We start from the raw sequence: 20813 nt of genomic DNA on the forward strand, positions 1-20813 counted from the left end.
ACATTTAATGAGAACAGCTGTAATTCAGCTTAACGTATCATTGCATGTCAGGTTCTCTATGTTGCAGGAATTCTGTAATCACGAAGTATGACATTGTATTCCTGGCACTATTTCTTCAGAATACTCACATGCAGGCATTATGGAGACTTCTGCTGTCACTATGCTTTTTATTCCCAAATTGGATAAACCTCCTCGGATTAATCCGCAGGTGAACGCCAAATACTGTACAAAAAGAAAATTCATGTCATACAAGTAAGTCAAAGCGTAACAAAATAATTTCACAAGTGAAAAATATGAAAAATGGTTGGTTGTAAGGACAATTGTTCCTCAAACTTACTGAATAGTTAACTTTTATTAAATCATTTTTAAACACATTTATCAGATGAAAAAGAAGACATTGAAGATTGATGGTGGATCTAAACATTTGGTTTAATGAGATTGGGAGCAACAAGAAAGGAGGGAAGAAGAGGTAGTAAAGAGGAGTTCTAATTTTCCTCAAATTTCAAACTGCATCAAAAATAGAGAGAGCTCTACCCTACTGTCTAGACTAATCAGTTCTACTTACAGAAGAAGCAGAATCGAGATGCAGTATTGGAAACTCCAGTAAAAGAAAAGACAGAACCGTCACTAGTATGCATTACCACATACAATCTTGTCTCAGACAGCGTTAGGAAGATCAGAAGCAATTGACGTATCCTCAACACAGGACCCAGGCATTGGGGTTACCCCCTTTTTTCCAACAAAAGAACAAAAACCTGAAAGATACACTGGTGCATACCAGACCTAAAGCAAAACCAACTAACACCATCCACAATGCCCTAAGTATCCCAGGACTAGTAGGTCACTACCCATGTGACCAGTGTAGTGTATCTAACTGTACCCAATAAAAGATAGATTTGGGTCTACGCTCTCCCTGGCTTTAGAGAAAACATATGAATTGTATCACAAAAGAAATGATAAACCTTATAACCTGCACAAGGAATCTTAAATACGTAGGCATGACTAGGAGAAAAAAAAGCACCAGGATAAGTGAGCACAGGAGCACTATCAGGTGCAGGTGCAACACTACAAAAATTTCAGAACATTACAAATTTACTGGACACTCTGTTAAAGATCTCAGGTGAGTCATCCTAGAACAAGTCAATGTAAGAACAAGAAACCTAGATAAAACACTATTTGAGAAAGAACAGCTTTGGATTTCCAAACTAACCAAGCATTAAAAAAAATTAAATGGTGATGTTCCCTGGTGGAATATACTGTAATGGAAAAAATACTCCATGTATAACCAGTAAGATGTTTTGAGATATCAGCACACAAACACTTTCCTTTTGCATCTTTTTAACCCTCATGTTTGTTAGTACTCACTGTGCCAACCTCACAATGAGGTTTCACTTTTTTTCAGTATTTTTTAACACGTTTTAAGACACCCCAGTGTGTATTTCAAAAATGTCCTTTCCGTGTGATCCCTATATACACAATGCCAAATACCCAACATAAACCCAGTTTCTGCATTCAGCCTTCTGTAACCAGGTGGCGGAACTACAGTTCCCTACCTCTCCAGCCCTCTTGACTACCTTCACCAATATGAGAGCTGAGTCACCACATTATTCCTTACCGCCAACAGCACTGGGGCATGAACAGAAGGTGGGACTATATTTCCCAGCCTCCCCACTTAATTAGGCATCAAAACCAATGGGATTTAACCCCCGGATCATGTGACATGGACATGTGACACCTGCCATTTACCTTCAAAATCTTGCATAAATACGGCCTGTGCCAGACATATTGGAGAAGTGCGGGCATAAGAAAGGGTGAAGTCCTTTGTTTAAATAAGTGTGTGTGTGAGTGGGGGGGGGGGGGGTGGGGGGGGGATGTGTCTCTCTTTTCTAAAAGGGAACAGGAGTACTTATGCCCTGGATATATTCTTTTGAAAAGGCTCACTATCTCTTTTATTCCCCCAGAGTGTGACTTCAGGGATTCCCCCACCCCCACATGAAGTCCTACTTAGAGGATATGTAGGTTTTACGGATTCTTTATTTACGGTATACACATTTGTTTCAATGCTGAACACTATATTATCTGCTTTTATTTACCTTTCTGTGTGTGTGTGTGTATATATATATATATATATATATATATATATATATATATATATATATATATATATATATATATATATATATATATATATATGGAAAATGTCACTTACCCAGTGTACATCTGTTCGTGGCATGAGACACTGCAGATTCACATGCTGTGCATTATCCTGCCATCTAGTGTTGGGCTCGGAGTGTTACAAGTTGTTTTTCTTCGAAGAAGTCTTTTCGAGTCACGAGATCGAGGGACTCCTCCCCTTTCGGCTCCATTGCGCATGGGCGTCGACTCCATCTTAGATTGTTTTCCCCGCGGAGGGTGAGGTAGGAGTTGTGTATATAGTAATAGTGCCCATGCAATGGAGTAAGTATGTATGTACATAATGTGTCTAAAAGTGATATATATTTACAAAAGTACAAGTTTTATTTTTATCAACTTATAACGGCTACAGGCTCCCGGGGAGGCGGGAGGGCGCATGTGAATCTGCAGCGACTCATGCCACGAACAGATGTACACTGAGTAAGTGACATTTTCCGTTCAATGGCATGTTATCTCCCCAAAAGCAGTGGTTTAGCCTGTAGGAGTTGAAGTTTGAAATAATGTCCGTAATACTGCCTGTCCTACTGTGGCTTGTTGTGTTGTTAACACATCCACACAGTTATGTTTTGTGAATGTATGAGGCGTAGACCATGTGGCTGCCTTACAGATTTCTGTCATAGGTATATTTCCCAGAAAGGCCATTGTGGTGCCTTTCTTTCTAGTGGAGTGTACCTTCAGTGTAATAGGCAGGTCTCTCTTAGCTTTTACATAGCAGGTTTGAATACACATAACTATCCATCTGGCAATGCCTTGTTTGGATAATGGATTTCCTGCATGAGGTTTTTGAAAAGCTACAAACAATTGTTTTGTTTTGCGAAATTGTTTGGTTCTATCAATGTAATACATTAGTGCCCTTTTGATGTCTAATGTATGTAATGCCCTTTCAGCTACAGAGTCTGGTTGTGGAAAAAATACTGGGAGTTCCACAGTTTGATTTAGGTGTAACAGTGATATAACTTTTGGTAAAAATTTGGGATTTGTGCGTAGAACCACTTTATGTTTGTGTATTTGTATTAAGGGTTCTTGTATGGTAAATGCTTGTATTTCACTTACTCTTCTAAGAGATGTGATAGCTATTAGGAAGGCTACTTTCCATGTTAAGTATTGCATTTCACAAGAGTGCATGGGTTCAAATGGTGGACCCATGAGTCGTGTTAATACAATATTAAGGTTCCATGAGGGAACTGGTGGTGTTCTTGGGGGTATGATTCTTTTTAGACCCTCCATAAATGCTTTTATGACTGGGATTCTAAAGAGTGATGTTGAATGTGTAATTTGCAGATAGGCAGAAATAGCTGTGAGATGTATCTTAATGGATGAAAAAACTAGCTTAGATTTTTGTAAGTGTAAGATGTAGCTTACAATGTTCTTTGTGGACGCATTTAGTGGTTGAATTTGATTATTATGACAGTAATAAACAAATCTTTTCCATTTATTTGCGTAGCAATGTCTAGTAGTAGGTTTCCTAGCTTGTTTAATGACCTCCATACATTCTTGTGTACGGTCTAGATGTCCAAATTCTAAGACTTCAGGAGCCAGAGTGCTAGATTGAGTGATGCTGGATTTGGGTGTCTGATCTGTTGTTTGTGTTGAGTTAACAGATCTGGTCTGTTTGGTAGTTTGATATGAGGGACTACTGATAGATCTAGTAGTGTTGTGTACCATGGTTGGCGAGCCCAAGTTGGTGCTACTAGTATTCGTTTGAGTTTGTTTTGACTCAATTTGTTTACTAGATACGGAAAGGAGTGGGAGAGGGGGGAAAAGCGTAAGCAAATATCCCTGACCAACTCATCTATAACGCATTGCCCTTGGAGTGAGGGTGTGGGTACCTGGACACGAAGTTTTGGCATTTTGCGTTTGCTTTTGTTGCAAATAGGTCTATTTGCGGTGTTCCCCAGTTTTGAAAGTAAGTTTGCAGTATCTGGGGATGAATTTCCCATTCGTGGATCTGTTGGTGATCTCGACTGAGATTGTCGGCCAACTGGTTTTGAATTCCTGGGATGTACTGTGCTATTAGGCGAATGTGAATCGCCCAATGCCAAATCTTCTGTGCTAAGAGACACAGCTGTGATGAGTGTGTCCCTCCCTGTTTGTTTAGATAATACATTGTTGTCATGTTGTCTGTTTTGACAAGATTGTGTTTGTGGGCTATTAACGGTTGAAATGCTTTCAATGCTAGAAACACTGCTAGTAGTTCTAGTTGATTTATACGAAGCTGGCTTTGTTGAGTGTCCCATTGTCCCTGGATGCTGTGCTGGTTGAGGTGTGCTCCCCACCCTACCATGGAAGCATCTGTTTTGATCACGTATTGAGGCACTGGGTCATGGAAAGGCCGCCCTTGGTTTAAATTTATAGGATTCCACAATTGAAGCGAGGAGTGTGTTTGGCGGTTTATCAACACTAGATCTTGAAGTTACCCTGTGCTTGTGTCCATTGTGTTGCTAGGCACTGTTGTAAGGGCTGCATGTGTAATCTTGCGTTTGGGACAATGGCTATACATGAAGACATCATGTCTAGAAGTTTCATCACAAACCTTACTTGATACTGTTGGTTTGGGTGCATGTTTAGTATTAAGTTTTGGAATGCTTGTACCCTTTGTGGACTTGGAGTGGCAATCCCTTTTTCTGTGTTGATTGTTGCTCCTAAGTATTGTTGTATTTGACATGGTTGTAAGTGTGATTTTAGGTAGTTTATTAAGAACCCTAGCTTGTGAAGGGTTTCTATTACGTATTTTGAAGACACTGTTTCTGAGTGCTGGTTTTTATTAACCAATCGTCTAGGTACGGGAATATGTGTATGCGCTGTCTTCTGATATGTGCAGCTACTACCGCAAGGTATTTTGTAAATACCCTTGGTGCTGTTGTTATCCCGAATGGTAACACTTTGAATTGGTAATGTACTCCTTGGATTACAAACCTTAAGTATTTCCTGTGGGAAGGATGTATGGGTATATGGAAGTAAGCATCCTTGAGGTCTAATGTTGACATGTAGTCTTGATGTTTGAGCAAGGGAATCACATCTTGAAGTGTCACCATGTGAAAGTGATCTGATTTGATGTAAAGATTTAGTGTTCTAAGATCTAAGATGGGTCTCAGTGTTTTGTCCTTTTTTGGTATTAGAAAATACAGGGAGTAAACACCTGTTCCTTTCTGATGGTTGGGTACTAGTTCTATTGCTTCTTTTTGTAACAACGCTTGGACTTCTTGCCGTAATAGATCCAAGTGCTGTTTGGACATGTTGTGTGATTTTGGTGGCACATTTGGTGTAATTGTAGGAATTCTATGCAATAACCATGTTGGATAATGGCTAGGACCCACAAGTCCGTAGTTATGTCTTTCCAATTTTTGAAATAATCTGTGAGTCTCCCCCCCACTGGTGTTATGTGTTGGGGATTTGTGACATTGGAGTCACTGTTTAGTTTGTGGGGTTTTTGGGCTTTGGAATTTCCCTGTTGTTTTAGGGAACTGTCCACTCCTATATTGTCCCCGAGAGCCTCCTCTTTGGTATTGGCCCTGGCCTTTGGTGTGGGTCTGGCCTGTGAGGTTGAAAATTCTGTACTTTGGGCTCGAAACCCCCCTCTAAAGTGTGGCTTCCTAAAGGTGCCTCTGCTCTGTGGGGAGCAGAGCGCGCCCATGGCTTTGGCCGTGTCCATGTCTTTCTTTAGCTTTTCTATAGCTGTATCCACCTCCGGCCCAAACAACTGTGTCCATTAAAAGGCCGCCGTGTTTACTGTTCTGGTGGCTGTGTCCGCTGTGTCCATAGCCGATCTTATCTGGTTGTTGGAGATACTTTGGCCCTCCTCCACCACATGTTGTGCACGCTTCTGAAACTCTTTGGGAAGATGTTCAATGAAATGTTGCATTTCGTCCCAATGAGCCCTATCATATCTTGCCAATAAAGCCTGTGAATTGGCAATGCGCCATTGATTGGCTGCTTGTGCTGCAACTCTTTTCCCTGCTGCATCGAACTTTCGACTTTCTTTGTCGGGTGGTGGTGCATCCCCAGAAGTCTGTGAGTTTGCCCTTTTCCGGGCTGCCCCTACTACCACCGCGTCAGGTGTTAGTTGTTGCGTGATGTACACAGGGTCCGTAGGGGGGAGGTTTGTACTTTTTCTCCACCCTAGGTGTGATGGCTCTGCCTTTGACTGGGTCTTGAAACACCTGTTTCGCGTGTTTTAACATGCCTGGTAACATAGGCAGACTCTGGTATTGGCTGTGTGTTGACAACAGGGTATTGAATAAGAAGTCGTCCTCTATAGGTTCAGAATGCAGTGCTACACTGTGAAAAGTAGCTGCTCTGTACACCACCTGCATGTAAGCAGTACTGTCTTCTGGTGGTGATGGTCTTGCCGGGTAGCAATCCGGACTATTGTCAGATACTGGTGCATCGTATAGATCCCATGCATCTGGGTCATCTTGGCTCATCCCTGTGTGCGTTGGTGATTGCATCACTGGGGGTGTTGCAATTGGTGACAGTTGTGGCGATGGCTGTGGAGAAAAACGTGGTGGTGTTTTTTTCTTTCGCCACTTTTGCTTTTGGCTGTTTTTCAGTTTCCTGGAAAGCGAGTTTCCGTTTCATTTTAATTGGGGGGGGGTAGAGTTCTTATTTTCCCTCTGTCCTTTTGTATATGGAGCCTTCTTTGTGTATAGTCTGGCTCTCCCATCTCTAGTTCTTGTCCGAATTTATGGCCTTGTAGTTGTGATGAAAAGTCTTATTCTTCGGTATAGGAGCTCTGTTTCTGCTCCGAGGCTGGATGTTTTGGCACCAAAACCTTTTCAGCAGTCTTTTTCGGCTCTGAAGCCACCTTTTTCAGTTTCAGGGTGCCGATATCTCGGTGCCTAGTTTGGTCGTAGCCAGTATCTCGGTGCAGAGTATACTCTGTGCCGGTATCTCGACCGGAGTCGGATGTCTTCGGCTGTTGTGAGCCCTTTTTCTGTGCCGATGCTTGGTCACCGTGTTTACGGGTTAAGCCATGGCCTGTCGGCGGTGGCGTCCCCTGGGCTTTCATTATTTTTGTGTGAGTTTTGGCCGGGGCAGTTTTACTCACTGTTTGGTGCCTCGCCGGCTGCTCACTCTCGGCGTCGTCCAAGTCCGAATAAGGAATGGAGAAAGTCTCCTCTTCTTCGACGTCGGGGTGTCCTGCCGGTGTCGACGCCATTTGAAGCCTTCGAGCTCTCCGGTCCCGTAGCGTCTTCTTCGACCGAAATGCCCGACAGGCCTCGCAGGTATCCTCTTTGTGTTCGGGGTACAAACACAAATTACAGACCAAATGCTGGTCTGTATAAGGATACTTATTGTGGCATTCGGGGCTGAAGCGGAATGGGGTCTGTTCCATGAACCTTGAAGACGCACGCGGTTGGGCCGACCAGGCCCCGCAGGGGAATGGAAGCCCCGAAGGGCTACCGGAGATCTTCTTTTCTTCGGTGTCGATATGCTATTACTAACCCGATACCAAGCGCAAACAATACCATCAAATTTTCCGATATTTAACTAACTTTCCGAACCGAAACACGGAGCGAAAAGGAACACGTCCGAACCCGATGGCGGAAAGAAAACAATCTAAGATTAAGTCGACACCCATGCGCAATGGAGCCGAAAGGGGAGGAGTGCCTCGATCTCGTGACTCAAAAAGACTTCTTTGAAGAAAAACAGCTTGTAACACTCCGAGCCCAACACTAGATGGCAGGATAATGCACAGCATGTGTATCTGCAGCTACACATGCCACTGAACACACACACACATATATATATATATATATATATATATATATATATATATATATATATACTTTTACTGGGCAACTGATAGAAAGAGCAGCATTCGCCCTGATGTTACAATTCATTGAAGACAACTCCATACTTTCAGACTACCAAACTGGATTTCGCCCAGGAAGAGAAACTGAATCAGCACTCATAGCAATTTGGGATGATCTTTAAAACACAGTCGACAGCAATGGAGTTGCTGCACTACTTCTCTTGGACTTCTCAGCTGCCTTTGATACTTTTGACCATGACACCCTAATTCAAAGACTCCCTGAAGCCGGCATAGAAGGGACTGCTCTGCACCGGATTACATCCTACCTTCAAAACAGAACTAACCGTATCTATTCTCCCCCCTTCTCGTCCAAACCCTGCCTCACAAAAGCAGGGGTCCCCCAAAGATCAACCATCTCACCTATGCTTATCAACATCTACATGATGTAATTACCAGAACTGATCAATGATTTTCAGCTCACATGCTGCAACTATGCAGATGACACAAATACGACTTTGATTGGAATGCCCCAAAGACATTGAAAACTCCCAAAACTTCAGTTGCCTCAGAGCCGTTGATCAGTGGATAACTAGGAGCCATCTCAAACTGAATGCTTCCAAAAATGAAATACTCACATGTGGCGACTGGAAAAATTAGGACCCCCAGTCAACTTCAAATAAAACTTCCTTAATTATCTCAAGAGTATCAGTTTGTGGTAAACTGGTATAGAGGGTCACAGTAGATTGTACAATGGACTGAAGTCTATATCCCGGATGAGACATAGGACGTCTTTCGTATTCCTTCAGATATGTGCTAGTTCCCTGTACTATTGGCCTTAAGAAGAAGTCAGCAAATTTTGATAAATGTTCCAAAATAGAGCAGAGATGAGAAACAATAGGGCATCAGGGTGGGGAGAACAGACAGATTCTTAAGAACCTTGGGAATGGTGAATCTTGTTCCTCAAAACATCTGCCTCTTTTGTAGTTATCCAGTCATTAGCCAATACTTGCTCTGTCATTCTTTTGATTTTTCTACTCAAATCTTCTGTGGGATCCACTTTTAAACGCTCGTAATTTCTCTCATCATTCAGGTAACAGAGGCACTCCTTCTAGTATTTCTCAGTAGGACTGAATTACAACTGCCCCTCCCTTGTCTGCTGGTTTGATGACAATAGTGTTTTTTCTTCTCAGTTCCTTTTTTGCAAAGCTCTCTTCTCATGTTATGGAAGGTTTTGTTCAGGGTAGAATCAATTGCCCCTAGCTCTTTCATTACTGCTTTTTCAAAAGCCACTACTTCCACTGGTACTGTGCTGGGTGGGATGGTAGATTTAAGTTTTAGCCCTGCATCCCCATTAATGAGCCCTGCTGTGATTGTCTAGGTGGTTCTCCCTTTCACACGTGTGGGTAAGAACAAGGTAGAAGGTGCCCAGAAGGGCCACACTTGAGCAGTGAGGCTGTGCAGTAAGCATCTTCAAACAGATCATGCTGCATTTATAAGAACAGACAGAAGACACTTTTTTAGGTGATAGAGTATAAATATGTAATCACTTTCTGTTGGGTTTCTTTTCCTCCGGAGCACGATGGTGATTAGGTCTCATCACTGCCTTATTCTTACCTTGCTGAGACAGTTGAGGTACTAAGGCTTTTTTTTCCTTTGGGTCTCCACAATTTTGCTTTGCGAATGGCATGCTAAAATAATCTTCCCCTTACACTGTGATATTTCACACAGCAAGTCATTTCTCTACACTGAGAGATTTCTACCTAATGGTTTGGCCCTGACCACATAATGATTGTTGTAATTACAATAAGGTATTTGGTTTTATGTTAAGGTTTTTCCATTTACTTTCGCAGACACTGGTTCCTTCAACTTCCTCAGTCCTGAGGAGGCCCCTAAATGATATTGGCCGAAACGCTTCAACCTTCTTTGGAAGGAGTCTGAATAAGTAGAAATTTATTTCTTAGAGATGTGGTAGGATATATCAAAATACATTTTACCCTATACTCCTGCTTTGATGAAACTACCTTTAGGTGCCTTCTGAATAAGTAGACATTTCTTTAGATTAGAGTAGTGGTAGGATATATCAAAAGGCATTTTACCCTGTACTCCTTCTTTGATGAAACCACCTTTAGGTAGATTACAGGCTGGAAGAGTGTGAATAACCACCATGTGCATTAAAGAAACAGGACGAAGCTTGAAGGACTGGACTGTGGACACATTCTCCTGCGGAGGAAACACATGCAAGGATTATGTGAAAGGGACAGATGGCATAATGGACCTCCTATTATATGAGGGTTATGAATTGTTATAGTTTTCACTATATAAATAAGGTTTTAAACAATTTATGGTTTTCTGATCAGAGTCCATTACATTTGATCGTGTTGGAGTAGAACCAGTACAGGATTGTGGACATTCTGGAATTCAAATGAATTGTCTGGATTAACTGGGATTCAGTTATAATTGAATGTTTCACTGTTTTGGGTATTAGGATGTATTGATCTTTTCCCTCTGTCACCCACAGTATGTGTTGCAATTCCCTGCTCTGGCACCAGCTCCACTACTCCATTCTGCAGCAGGGCTGGCACTTTCTACTGCAGGATCTGATGATGGTGTCTCAGAGAAAATAGTATTGGGGGAGTTTGCTGGCAGAAGGGTTGAGTATATTGACAAATCTACGATTTGTAGGACCTATCGGTCTGAAGTATTAGCCTGCCTCACAAAGAGGATATCGTCGTCCCACTGCCATCAGGTACTCCTTCGCAGACAAACTACTTAGACTTCCCTGGTGGCGTTCTTTGCATCTACCTCTGTATTAACAGACCAGATGGTTCTACTGTTGTTTGCCATACATTGTCGATTGGCTCCATCTGTAATGGAATCTTCTACCAACGGCCTTGGGCCCTCAATACTGATGAAAATCTCTGGATGTGAACTGAAATCTCAGAGATCTTGCTGCGGTTCTTCCTTCCTTAAAGCAATAAAGAGCTGTGTCTCCCTTTTATCCTTTTATTCAAAGAGATAACAGAATTTCCATTAACATATTCTGTACATATCCTGAAAATCACGTGACCTGCAGCCTACCATGCATTCTCAAAGTGATCAATAATCATACAAATCAAATAGGGGATACTCTTACGATATTAGGTTCAAGGTAATGTGTTACGGACCAGGAACACAATCAGTCACTAGGAGTGTCTGCTCATAGGAGGACAAGCCCTCACCCAGCCGAAGATGGCATGCTTCATAATTGAGCCAGCTCCTCATTGGGCACTTTGCCGGAGATCTTTTGATTCGCTAGAAAAGGTCTGGGTTTATTGGTGAGCACAAGCAACTGAGTAGGAAGATTGGATCATGTGGTGGGTTAAAATTGACTACAGATGTTTGCTGCATGTTTAATTGGGATTAAAGGATCTATGTCAAGGTTAATAAAAGATAGAGTGAGAAACTAGAGGAAATACTGTTCTCAGTTTCTAATATGAAATACCCATTCCTTGGTACAAGATACATGTGCAGTTAAATTAGACAGAATTCATGGCCAACGTGTTTCATGCTTCTGCTGTCATGAAGAACAATGGCATTTCATCAGGACCTCTAGAGAAACACCTAATCTTCTCTGGGGAAGCGGGTCCTAAGCTGATAGTATGACGACAGCAGTCCCCACTTTTGTGAAGAACACCAAAATATTGATTAAATCACCAACATACACTCCCAATGTGTAGGTTGTAGTTCCAATACTAGTGACTCTCCTCTATTAAGGAATAAGCCACTTGGAGGACATGGATAAACAAAGGATGCGGGCGAGAGGTAGGCGAATTAGCAAGACCCCACTTTCAGCAAAATTCCTGAGAAGAGTGTCCCCACATACTCTAAGGAGCCCATTCTTTAATATTGGAGGGTCACTAGTATTGGAAACACCTACACATATGGAGGATAAGTCTAAGTACTCAGATTGCAACATAAAAATCTCCTTTCGGGGCTTGGGACCCGGACATCATTAAAATTGACTATTTTCAAAGACTGGAAAGACAAAAGGGACAATGTAAAATGTTTCCCTTCTATTCCTCAGTTTGGTTAAATTGGATGATTTAAATGTCATAATTGTCATTTTCATCAACAAAAAGTGAAAACGTTTCATTTAATGTGAACATGTTTTGGGACAACACATCCCCTAAGCCTCAAGGCAATGCTCAATGTATTCAAATTAGAGAGTGCATCAGAAGTAACAAAGGGAAAGCGTAATGTCAATGGCCCATAAGCGATATTCCATACAGTATGTAAACCATGAAAAAAAGTACTAAACACAACAAGTAATACAGGAAAACCAGCTGCTCCCCCACATTTAGCAAACTAAAATAGTTGCAATTCACCCTCAGTTACCTGAAAATACAAAAGTATTTATAAAGGCATAACCCACTCTCTGCTATATGACCTCCTGCTTTGCAGTTTTCAGACACTAATGTTACACTAAGATTATTTTTAGTTTCTTTAAGTCTACTGACAAATAACACATTTGTAGGTGGGACTGATAAAAATATTTAATTAATTTGCCACAGGGATAAAATCTATTGACCTGGATTGGTGGTCAACCCATTAGTCCATTTTGTGTTGTCAGTATGTAGCTTAGCTTTTAGATTTTTTGTATTTTGAATCTTGCAGGGGTTTTGGAGTGAGGTCAGTGTGCCTTCTGTTTCTTGGGGGGGCAGCCTGCAGCAAGTCAGCCAGAATTTTGCTTTCTAATCATTTAGTTTTTTTTTTTTTTTTTTTACAGATGGAAAATAAAACATGGTTTCTTTACTGCCTTCTCTTCAAGGCTTCTTTGAGTATCCTCTCCTTAAGTCTAGACCTGGGGCAGATGCTCCAATAAATTGTCCACTAGAGAGACAGATGGTGCACTAGGCATTCCTAGTGTCTCTGGGGGTATATCATTTGTCAGTGTCAGCAGGCCACAATTCTTCTTGGGAAGAGAGTTAAAAACTTTGGAGATGCTATCAGTGCAAGTTATACTGAGAATGAAGAACTGGTGATGTTTTTAAGAATGCAGACAGGCAGCAATGTATATGTGGGCTTGTGGGGCACCAGGATTGTTCTCAGGTAGGTTTTCCAAGACAGGACTGCAGGGTGTGACTGACCCTCTTCCCCAATTGAGACCATGCACAATAAACACTTTAACAGGCCCATCTGTAACTGTTCCTAAGGCGGACGTGGGAGAACTGTTCCCACGTGGTCAGCCTTTCCCATGGCAAGCCTCATACTTGCTAGTTTGTTACTTAGGTAGGAAGTCAACGGCAGTTTGGTCTGCTGGGCCACTGGGCCATGCTGCATCTGAGGCCAAATCCATTATACCCGTAGAGTACAATTGTGGGTTGTTTATGGGTGCATGTGTGTGTGTCTGCCTAAGCTCATCTGGGGAGTCTGGCGGCAACTAATTCACCCAGAGACATTATTAAGAATAATGGACTATTGTAATGCTATTACATGATTCCATTTACGTTGGTTAAATAGACTGGTGGTATTGTGAACTGAGCCACAACCTTTACTGAATCAAACAGTCAGCAGGAAAACAGGCAATAATATTATGGTTCTTTCACGCCTTAAGCTGGGCACTAGAGATTATCAGGTATCTGGTGAGTAAGAAAACATATCCACCGGCAGAATCACCATTCCCAGAGTTCAGGTAGAATTAGCTTTTAGAAAATGTACCTCCTCCTGTAAACAACCTCAGTATCTGTTCTCCTTGTTGTTTCTTCCAAAGTAATACAACAAAGGTCATTTAAAGTGGCAAGGAGAACTGCAAGGGTCACACTGATCAATGAAGGAATACGCCTTAAGGCATTAAAGAAATATTTCTGTCAAGAGCTAAATCAGGTCTTCCAGTTCATGTGCCGTTAACTATAAGTCAAGTAAGCCTATTTTTTTTTTTACATAAATGTGTTAATTTAAAACATCAAGACCTATGTTTGAGGGATCAACTGTACCTTAGGTGCATGTGACAAATACTGCTTCCCCATTGACATCTGACTCAAAAGGCGGAATTTGTTGTCTTGAAGTACATAAATACCCTGGAAAGAAAAGGGAAAGATATGTTAAACAGTATTGAAAAGTGTTCTTTTCTGCGGATTAATTTCTAAGTATTACCAATCAGCAATATAAAAATCAAGCTTCAGACTAATACATTTCTTTTGACAAAAAGTATATATTTTTTTTACTCTCAAGACCATTTAACACCGAGTAATAACTGACCCATAAAAACCCCCCAGTTATGCCATACACTCCTTTTTAGCATACTACAATTGCCCTTTGAATGAAATGTTATGTTAGTATGTAAACATTGGGAGTGGTTCAAACATAGCATTATTTCTCCCAATAATTATGTTTTTCACAAACAAAAATATATCTCAGTTTCTCCTAAAGCCATTTAACTGACAAACGAAATTACACTTCACTATACATATACATACACTTTTCAGGAGTACTTTTTACTTCATTTTATTCGCTAAACTATGATATAGCTAGCAGACAGGATTATATGGCTAGATGGTAATGCCAGTACTGGATGGCAAAGAAAGAAGTACAGAAGTGGGGCAGTATTGACTGAATGAACAGGTTTTTGTCTTTAAGGAATCCGGACCCCCACCCCTAACCAGGATCAAAATACACTTAAACACAAAGTGTATTTCTAATCGACACTTCTACCTGCAGATGATTCTTCACTTTTAGAACAATGTGTGTCAGACTGGAACCGGAAACTTCAAAGCTCTCATCTCGCCAGTAGGGGGCACAGGATTTGTTTTGATGTACGAAGTTTCACCCTATGACAACATCAAAGCATAATAGCGCCCCCCCTGGCATAACCATATCAGTTCCCTTTTCTCCGTGCCTTTAATACAGATTCGGTGCTTGCACTCTGTGGGACTGTCTTCTCACAAAAATGAAAACCGTTGCAGTACCATGTCCCCTCCTGAGAAATCAGGGTCCACAGCCTGTAGGGTCTGTGAGGGACAGATGTCCATATGGGCCCCCAAGCTATTCGTCTTAGGTGCCTGGAGTCATACCATGCCTCCTGGGCCTGTGACTCTGGTAAAAAATGCACGCCCAGGCCATAAAAGAGCATGAGGCAAAACTCTTTATGGTCAGGGATAGGGATGACCATCATGTCACAATCCCTGTGGCATCACTTCAGATCTTCATCTGAAGCTGGTGGGCATAGCAAGGGAGACCTTGAAGGCAGTAATTGTGTCCTGCAGGCCTGTCCACCAGCTCAATCCCTGAATGACCTGGGAGAGGCTAAGGAATTAGGGTCCAGACCATCCGATAGGTGTGTGCTGTCACTAGTAACATTAGTCATATATTAATGAAGCACCTGGAAGTAAGCACCAGGAGTTTCTGAGAGCCTAGAAGGGAGGGGGCACTGGCAAGCTCCTTCCCACTACCCCCACAATGAAATGCTGCCCTCCATAGTGGTGGAGCAAAATAAAAAAAGGGGGGTGAGAAAGCTGGCATCATACCAATTGATTGGAAAACATGATGTATGTATATGTCATAAGCATATGGACACCCCTTCATTTTGACTATATACATGTCATTAGAATAGTAAAATGGTTACAATTACAAAGTTTTCCAGTTCATGTTATAAATCCAACATGAATTGACTGAAATCAATAGAAAGCGCACTCTAGGAATGCTGAAGTGTTGAATTTATTTATGGTAGTTATGAATATGCTGCAACCAACTCTTTTTGGCTAACACCTTTGACCTGTGACATGTCTGAGAGACATTCTAAGGATTTATTGCATTTTATATACGAACATATCCCTCCTGTTCTACTTTCCAAAGAGAAGTTAACCTTCCACACTTTTGCTGATAGGCTCACCTTTCCCCTCCTTCCCTTTGAATTTTTCCTCACTCTTTACATCGATGTGAATATTCTAAAGACCTAATTTTATTACTTCATGTATAAACTTCCCCATTATCTTATGATCTTTTGATAAAAATTATAGATCACACTAATCTAGGTTATATTTCCATATGCTAATTTATTCTGTTTTCTGTTGTCTATATGTAATCATTTCCAACGTGTTTCCTGATGGTCCTACATCAAGCCTTGTGTGCCATATGAAACAACAAAATAAATAGATTCAGAAGGAAATAAAAATGATATTGATCTTTAGTAGTGTGCAAAGGCAACTTGCTACCAAAGCCAGTGAATGTAAAATAATTTAGAGGATTTTTAAGCAATGTATGCAATTATAATCGGTTAATGAATTGCACATACCATTCTTATGAGTGTAATGGGGCGAGCTACCTTTAGCCATGCTTCCATGTGCAATTAAATAACCAAAATCCCTGCCTACTTCTAATTGGAGTTTAGTCTACATGATACCGAGACGGAAGGTCTTAGAATATTTAAAGCACCTGCTCTGGCCCTATCAGCAAACAAGGTATTTCCATTATAGTTCCCCCAATTAACAGATTAGATCTCTTTCCACAATCAAAAAGAGAAAATGAAACAGAGAGCTAATGGGGGGTGGGTGGGGGGGAAATCAAAGGTCAGATACTATTCAAATTTTGAGCTCTCCGAGTCCTTCAAGTTAAAAAGAATACACTGTTAACTATTTGAGGAATGACTGAAAACGTTCCCGACCATGTATGAAGACCGCCAAACTCACGGTGGCGGAATCCTTGGGTGACTCCAAATACGGCGGTCTTCAGGCACCCGCAACTTCGGTGGTCTTTCAAGAAGACAACTGAATTCATAATGAGGGCCGAAATCTACTGATGGCAGACAATATCCGCACCTAGGGTTCTAAAAAGCAAAGCTTCTGGAACTTAGTTGAACAACCAGTTATGTTCAAAGAGATTACTTTAACACCCTTGCTAATACAGCTAAGTATTTTTATGCTTGCTTGTATGATCAGAATTAGGTACACATGCTAGCCATTCCACTTAAATATATTGTCCCCTGAACGGGCCCCAGGAGCATCACTATCAGGTCCTAGGAGAGTAACAGATCTACCTGATGACCCAACTGAAATTACAGTTCATTTAGCGTTTTGTTTAATAAAACCTCTGTAGGGACCTCACAGTTCTCAAAAGGGGCATTGGCCTATACTAAAGAAGCCATTAGTTTTCTAAAATCAAGTTCACTGTGGTTTTGAAAGTAATAGTGACCCTGAATCTCTTCTCAATTGAGATGATCCATAACGGAACTTGTAAAATATCGTTACTCCTTATCACACTGAAATGGACTATTTCTGACATGCATTTTAATAACGAAGAGCGATCAAATAAGACACTTCATTATCAAACAGAAGCAAATAAATCAAGAGTCAATGGGGGTTATTTCATTTCACAGAGAATCAGAGGGAAAATATGGCTGCCTGGCAAAGCGCCACAAGGCCATAATGGGATTAAATAGGTCAGCTCTAGGATCTAAAGTAAAATAACAGAGGTTCGATTTAATTTAATGAAGGGAGGCTGTGTGTGTGGGGAGGCTATTTGGGGGGTTGGGGGGCAGTTTTTGGTTATGAGCATATTCTCCTCCATCCAAGTTCAGATTATGGATAATAGGCGCTGATATTGGGGCAGACTGGACAATGCCTATAAGTAGAGCAGGTTCTGTGTGGCAGTCTGAAGAATTAACCTGTCTAGTGTCCTCAAGAACCAATTTAATTTTCCTTGATCCCTATTTGCTTATCCTATGACATTTTGTTTCTTGACTTACCTTCTGATGGTAGAGCGAGATGATGTATTCAATTTACAAAGAAGCCGACTCTTTATGTGGTATGTCAATGACTAGATATACCGTGTAAAGAGTCAAGGGGTTACCCAGTGAGTGGACAGTGGCTTGCTATGCAATCCCAAAGTGCTCTATTTGGAGGTAGTGTGGTCAAGCAGCCTCAGGCTTAACACAGAGGAGTGTATTTGTGCAAGACATCCACAAATACACACAAGTCACACGACTCAAGAAGTTAATCACACCAATTTATAAAAATAGCACATAGATTTATGCATGTTTACGCATGAGAGAAAAATCCTTCAGGTAAGTACATTTTTAAATAGGAATACTTTTCAGTTTAAAAAATGGACACAGTGCAATTTCTGAGTTCTGCAATGTTATCCTAAGGGAGGAAAAACAAGTTCTGCAAACAGGTAGACTACAGAGACGTACAAGACCAATATCCAGTAGTTACGGCGAGTGGTGGACAAGGTCAAGGCAGCACTAGCAGTACATCACCAGCGGCACGGCAACGGCCAGGTGCAGGGTGCAAAACAGCGACAGATGCACAATGTGTTTCAATGGAGATCGGTCAATGTGAAAAGAGGCAGCAGGCTCTGGCCAGGAAGTCAGTTAGGCTGAATCAACAGGGGGGCTCAGGCCTCAAGACGCTCAGGCACAGGTAGGCACCTTTGGTTTTCTTCTTCACAGCATGGGGCAACAGGTGCAGCCATGTCTGGTTTTTCTTACCGGAGTGGCTGCAGTAGAGGGGGAGGGGGGGTTGGGGCTGCATGCAGAAGCTGCAGGCATCAGCAGGAAGTCCAGGAGGGGAGAAACCACAATGCCCTCTGAATCTGAAGGGTGGGGGAACCTTCTTGGCACTGGTGATCTACTTCAACTTGGGTCAGAGATGGCGGGTGCTGTGGTGAGTTCAGTTGTCGGGTTTTGGTGGCTCTAGAGGCTTCAGAGTTCCTTCTTTGGAGTTTCTTGGAGAACAGGTCCACTGTTCATGGGAGTCCTGGAGTCTTTTTCCAAAGAGAGGATGTCCTCCCAGGTTTCTGGAGACATAGCCGCAGGACAAGTCAACTTTAGTGCAGATGTTTGACTAGGGGCACAGACAGGCTGGCGGGGTTGGTACCAGGTCAGTTGCTTCTTTTCTCCTCTTCTGCTTTCATGGCTCTTCAGGATCCTTGGTCTTCTTAGGTCATCAGGACCTGCTTCTCTGGTGCCAGGGGCTACCCTAAATACTACATTTAGTGGCATTAGGGGAGTGTAGGGTGGTAGCCAATAGGCTACTTACCCTTGGGGTCACTACGCCCCCTATATAACCACTTCCTGTGGGAATGGGTTTAACCCTGTCCCAGAATTCCTAGGTATGCCATCACAAAGACGGATACCTCTGAAAATTTGTGTTCACCTCGGGGTAGCCCACCTTAAGGGTGGGACAAGCCCGAGGGTGGCATGCCTACCCGACTAGCTCATTTTCTGGCCTATCCAGTTGCCTAAGGGGGCCTCTCCTGTGAGGGGGAGCCAGGTTTGCAGTTTAAAGGCGGCAGCCCGTTGAGCCTTGCCACCTTAGGAAGGCTAATCAGCAGGTCATCCTGCGGGAGGGTGTGTTACACCCTCTTCTCGAACAGGCCTTTTTACTGGGCCTCCTGAGCGCAGAAGGCTATCAACCTAGGAGGTCAGACCAGTGTCTTGGGTGGCAGGCTGGCAAAAACCAGTCAGCATGCACACCAAAGGCTGGTAGGTTTTCAGGGGGCACCTCTAAGGTGCCCTCTGCGTGCATGTATTGATACATCCATCACTGGAATCACTGTAGGTTTATCAATACGAGTAATTTGATACCAAACATCCCTATTTTCAGTGGAGTCATCATGTAGCTACAGAACTCGTATTGACCAGTGTCCAGCACATGTATTTATTATGACTTCACTGCACACTTACTATGTCTAAGAATCAACAAAAACCTAGCAGGGGCATATTTGCTCTAGCAGATATACCCTCATGTAATACAATGCACCCTGCCTTAGGGTTGTAAAGCCTGCTGTAGGGGTGACTTACAAAATATTACAGGCAGTATTTTAGGGGACATGGCACACAGAGTGTGTGCCATGTGTGTTTTCACTTTTAGGAGCACCTTGTCACGCAGCCTGCAATGGCAGTCTGCATGAAGTTGTTGCTGGGTCCCTTAGAGTGGCACAAGTTGTGCTGTTGCTCTTAGTGCTCTCTTCAGTACCCATACTATGTACCAGGGCTACCATTTCCTAGGAACCTACAGCGGTGCTATAGCACCTGGCCACTTGGGGATCAAGTGACCAGGTGTCTTGTTTTGGGGATGGAACACTGGCACTGGGGACCTGGTTAGCAGGAACCCAGTGCACTTCAGTCAAAGCTGCACCAAAAACCAGGCAAAAAGTGTGGGGGTACTGCAACCAGAGCCCAGTTTCCTACAAGTTTTGCTTTTCTTTTCTGTTAAAAATTGGAAATTAAGTATGTGAAGTGTTATGGGGTGGACTACCGATTGCCCTAAAGGGGTTGCCTTTGAGCTTCAATATGTCCTCTGGAGAAAAAGAGCTTGTCTCTATTTCAGAGGTATAAACTATCAATTTACAAACACTGTTAGAAGCCCTTGATAAAGGACAACCAACTTGAGTCCTCACCTCATTGTAGTCACCTGGCCTATTTTTAAAGTGCTTATCCTCGAACTTGATTTCTAATTTTGTAGGTAGATCTTTGAAGATCACAAGTAGGATGCCAAGTATATGATCCAAGGTGACTCATTTTTTTCAGGCAGATTCGGGATGGAAGATAAAATATGTTGCAAGTAGCGAAGAGCTTCAAAATATTCAACATAGTCCCCAGGAAGGTGGTAAGAAGCATTCAAATTAAGTTCTGGAGCTCCTGATAAGTTGGAAACTGAGGATAAGAGTTTACTCGGTGTGCTGCAGAATGCAGACATCAGGATTTTACTGGCTGGCAAAGCAGAGGAACTAGGAGTAGGAGTAGTTAGAACTGTAGGTAATGATTACTGGTGATGGGCAAAACTAATATCCAGCAAGGTATAATGGAGAAAAAAAAGGAGCAGATGCGTTAATCAGCTCCAATGGCTTCTTAAACTTAGCCTCCTTTGTTACTTGGAGGTTACAGAGA

General features: G+C 42.2%; 1 protein-coding gene across 1 annotated transcript in view; it reads right to left on the reverse strand.

Moving 5' to 3' along the window:
- Positions 1 to 20813, reverse strand: part of TRAPPC6B (trafficking protein particle complex subunit 6B) — a 60341-nt gene that overhangs the window by 8411 nt on the left and 31117 nt on the right. Inside the window, exons 4-5 of the mRNA XM_069208612.1 lie at positions 13921 to 14004; positions 129 to 222 (exon numbers count right to left, since the gene is read on the reverse strand). Of these exons, the coding sequence (XP_069064713.1) occupies positions 129 to 222; positions 13921 to 14004 (178 nt within the window). The remainder of the gene's footprint in view (positions 1 to 128; positions 223 to 13920; positions 14005 to 20813) is intronic.

The sequence above is a fragment of the Pleurodeles waltl genome, chromosome 9 (genome assembly GCF_031143425.1).
Source record: "Pleurodeles waltl isolate 20211129_DDA chromosome 9, aPleWal1.hap1.20221129, whole genome shotgun sequence".
NCBI classification, from domain to species: domain Eukaryota; kingdom Metazoa; phylum Chordata; class Amphibia; order Caudata; family Salamandridae; genus Pleurodeles; species Pleurodeles waltl.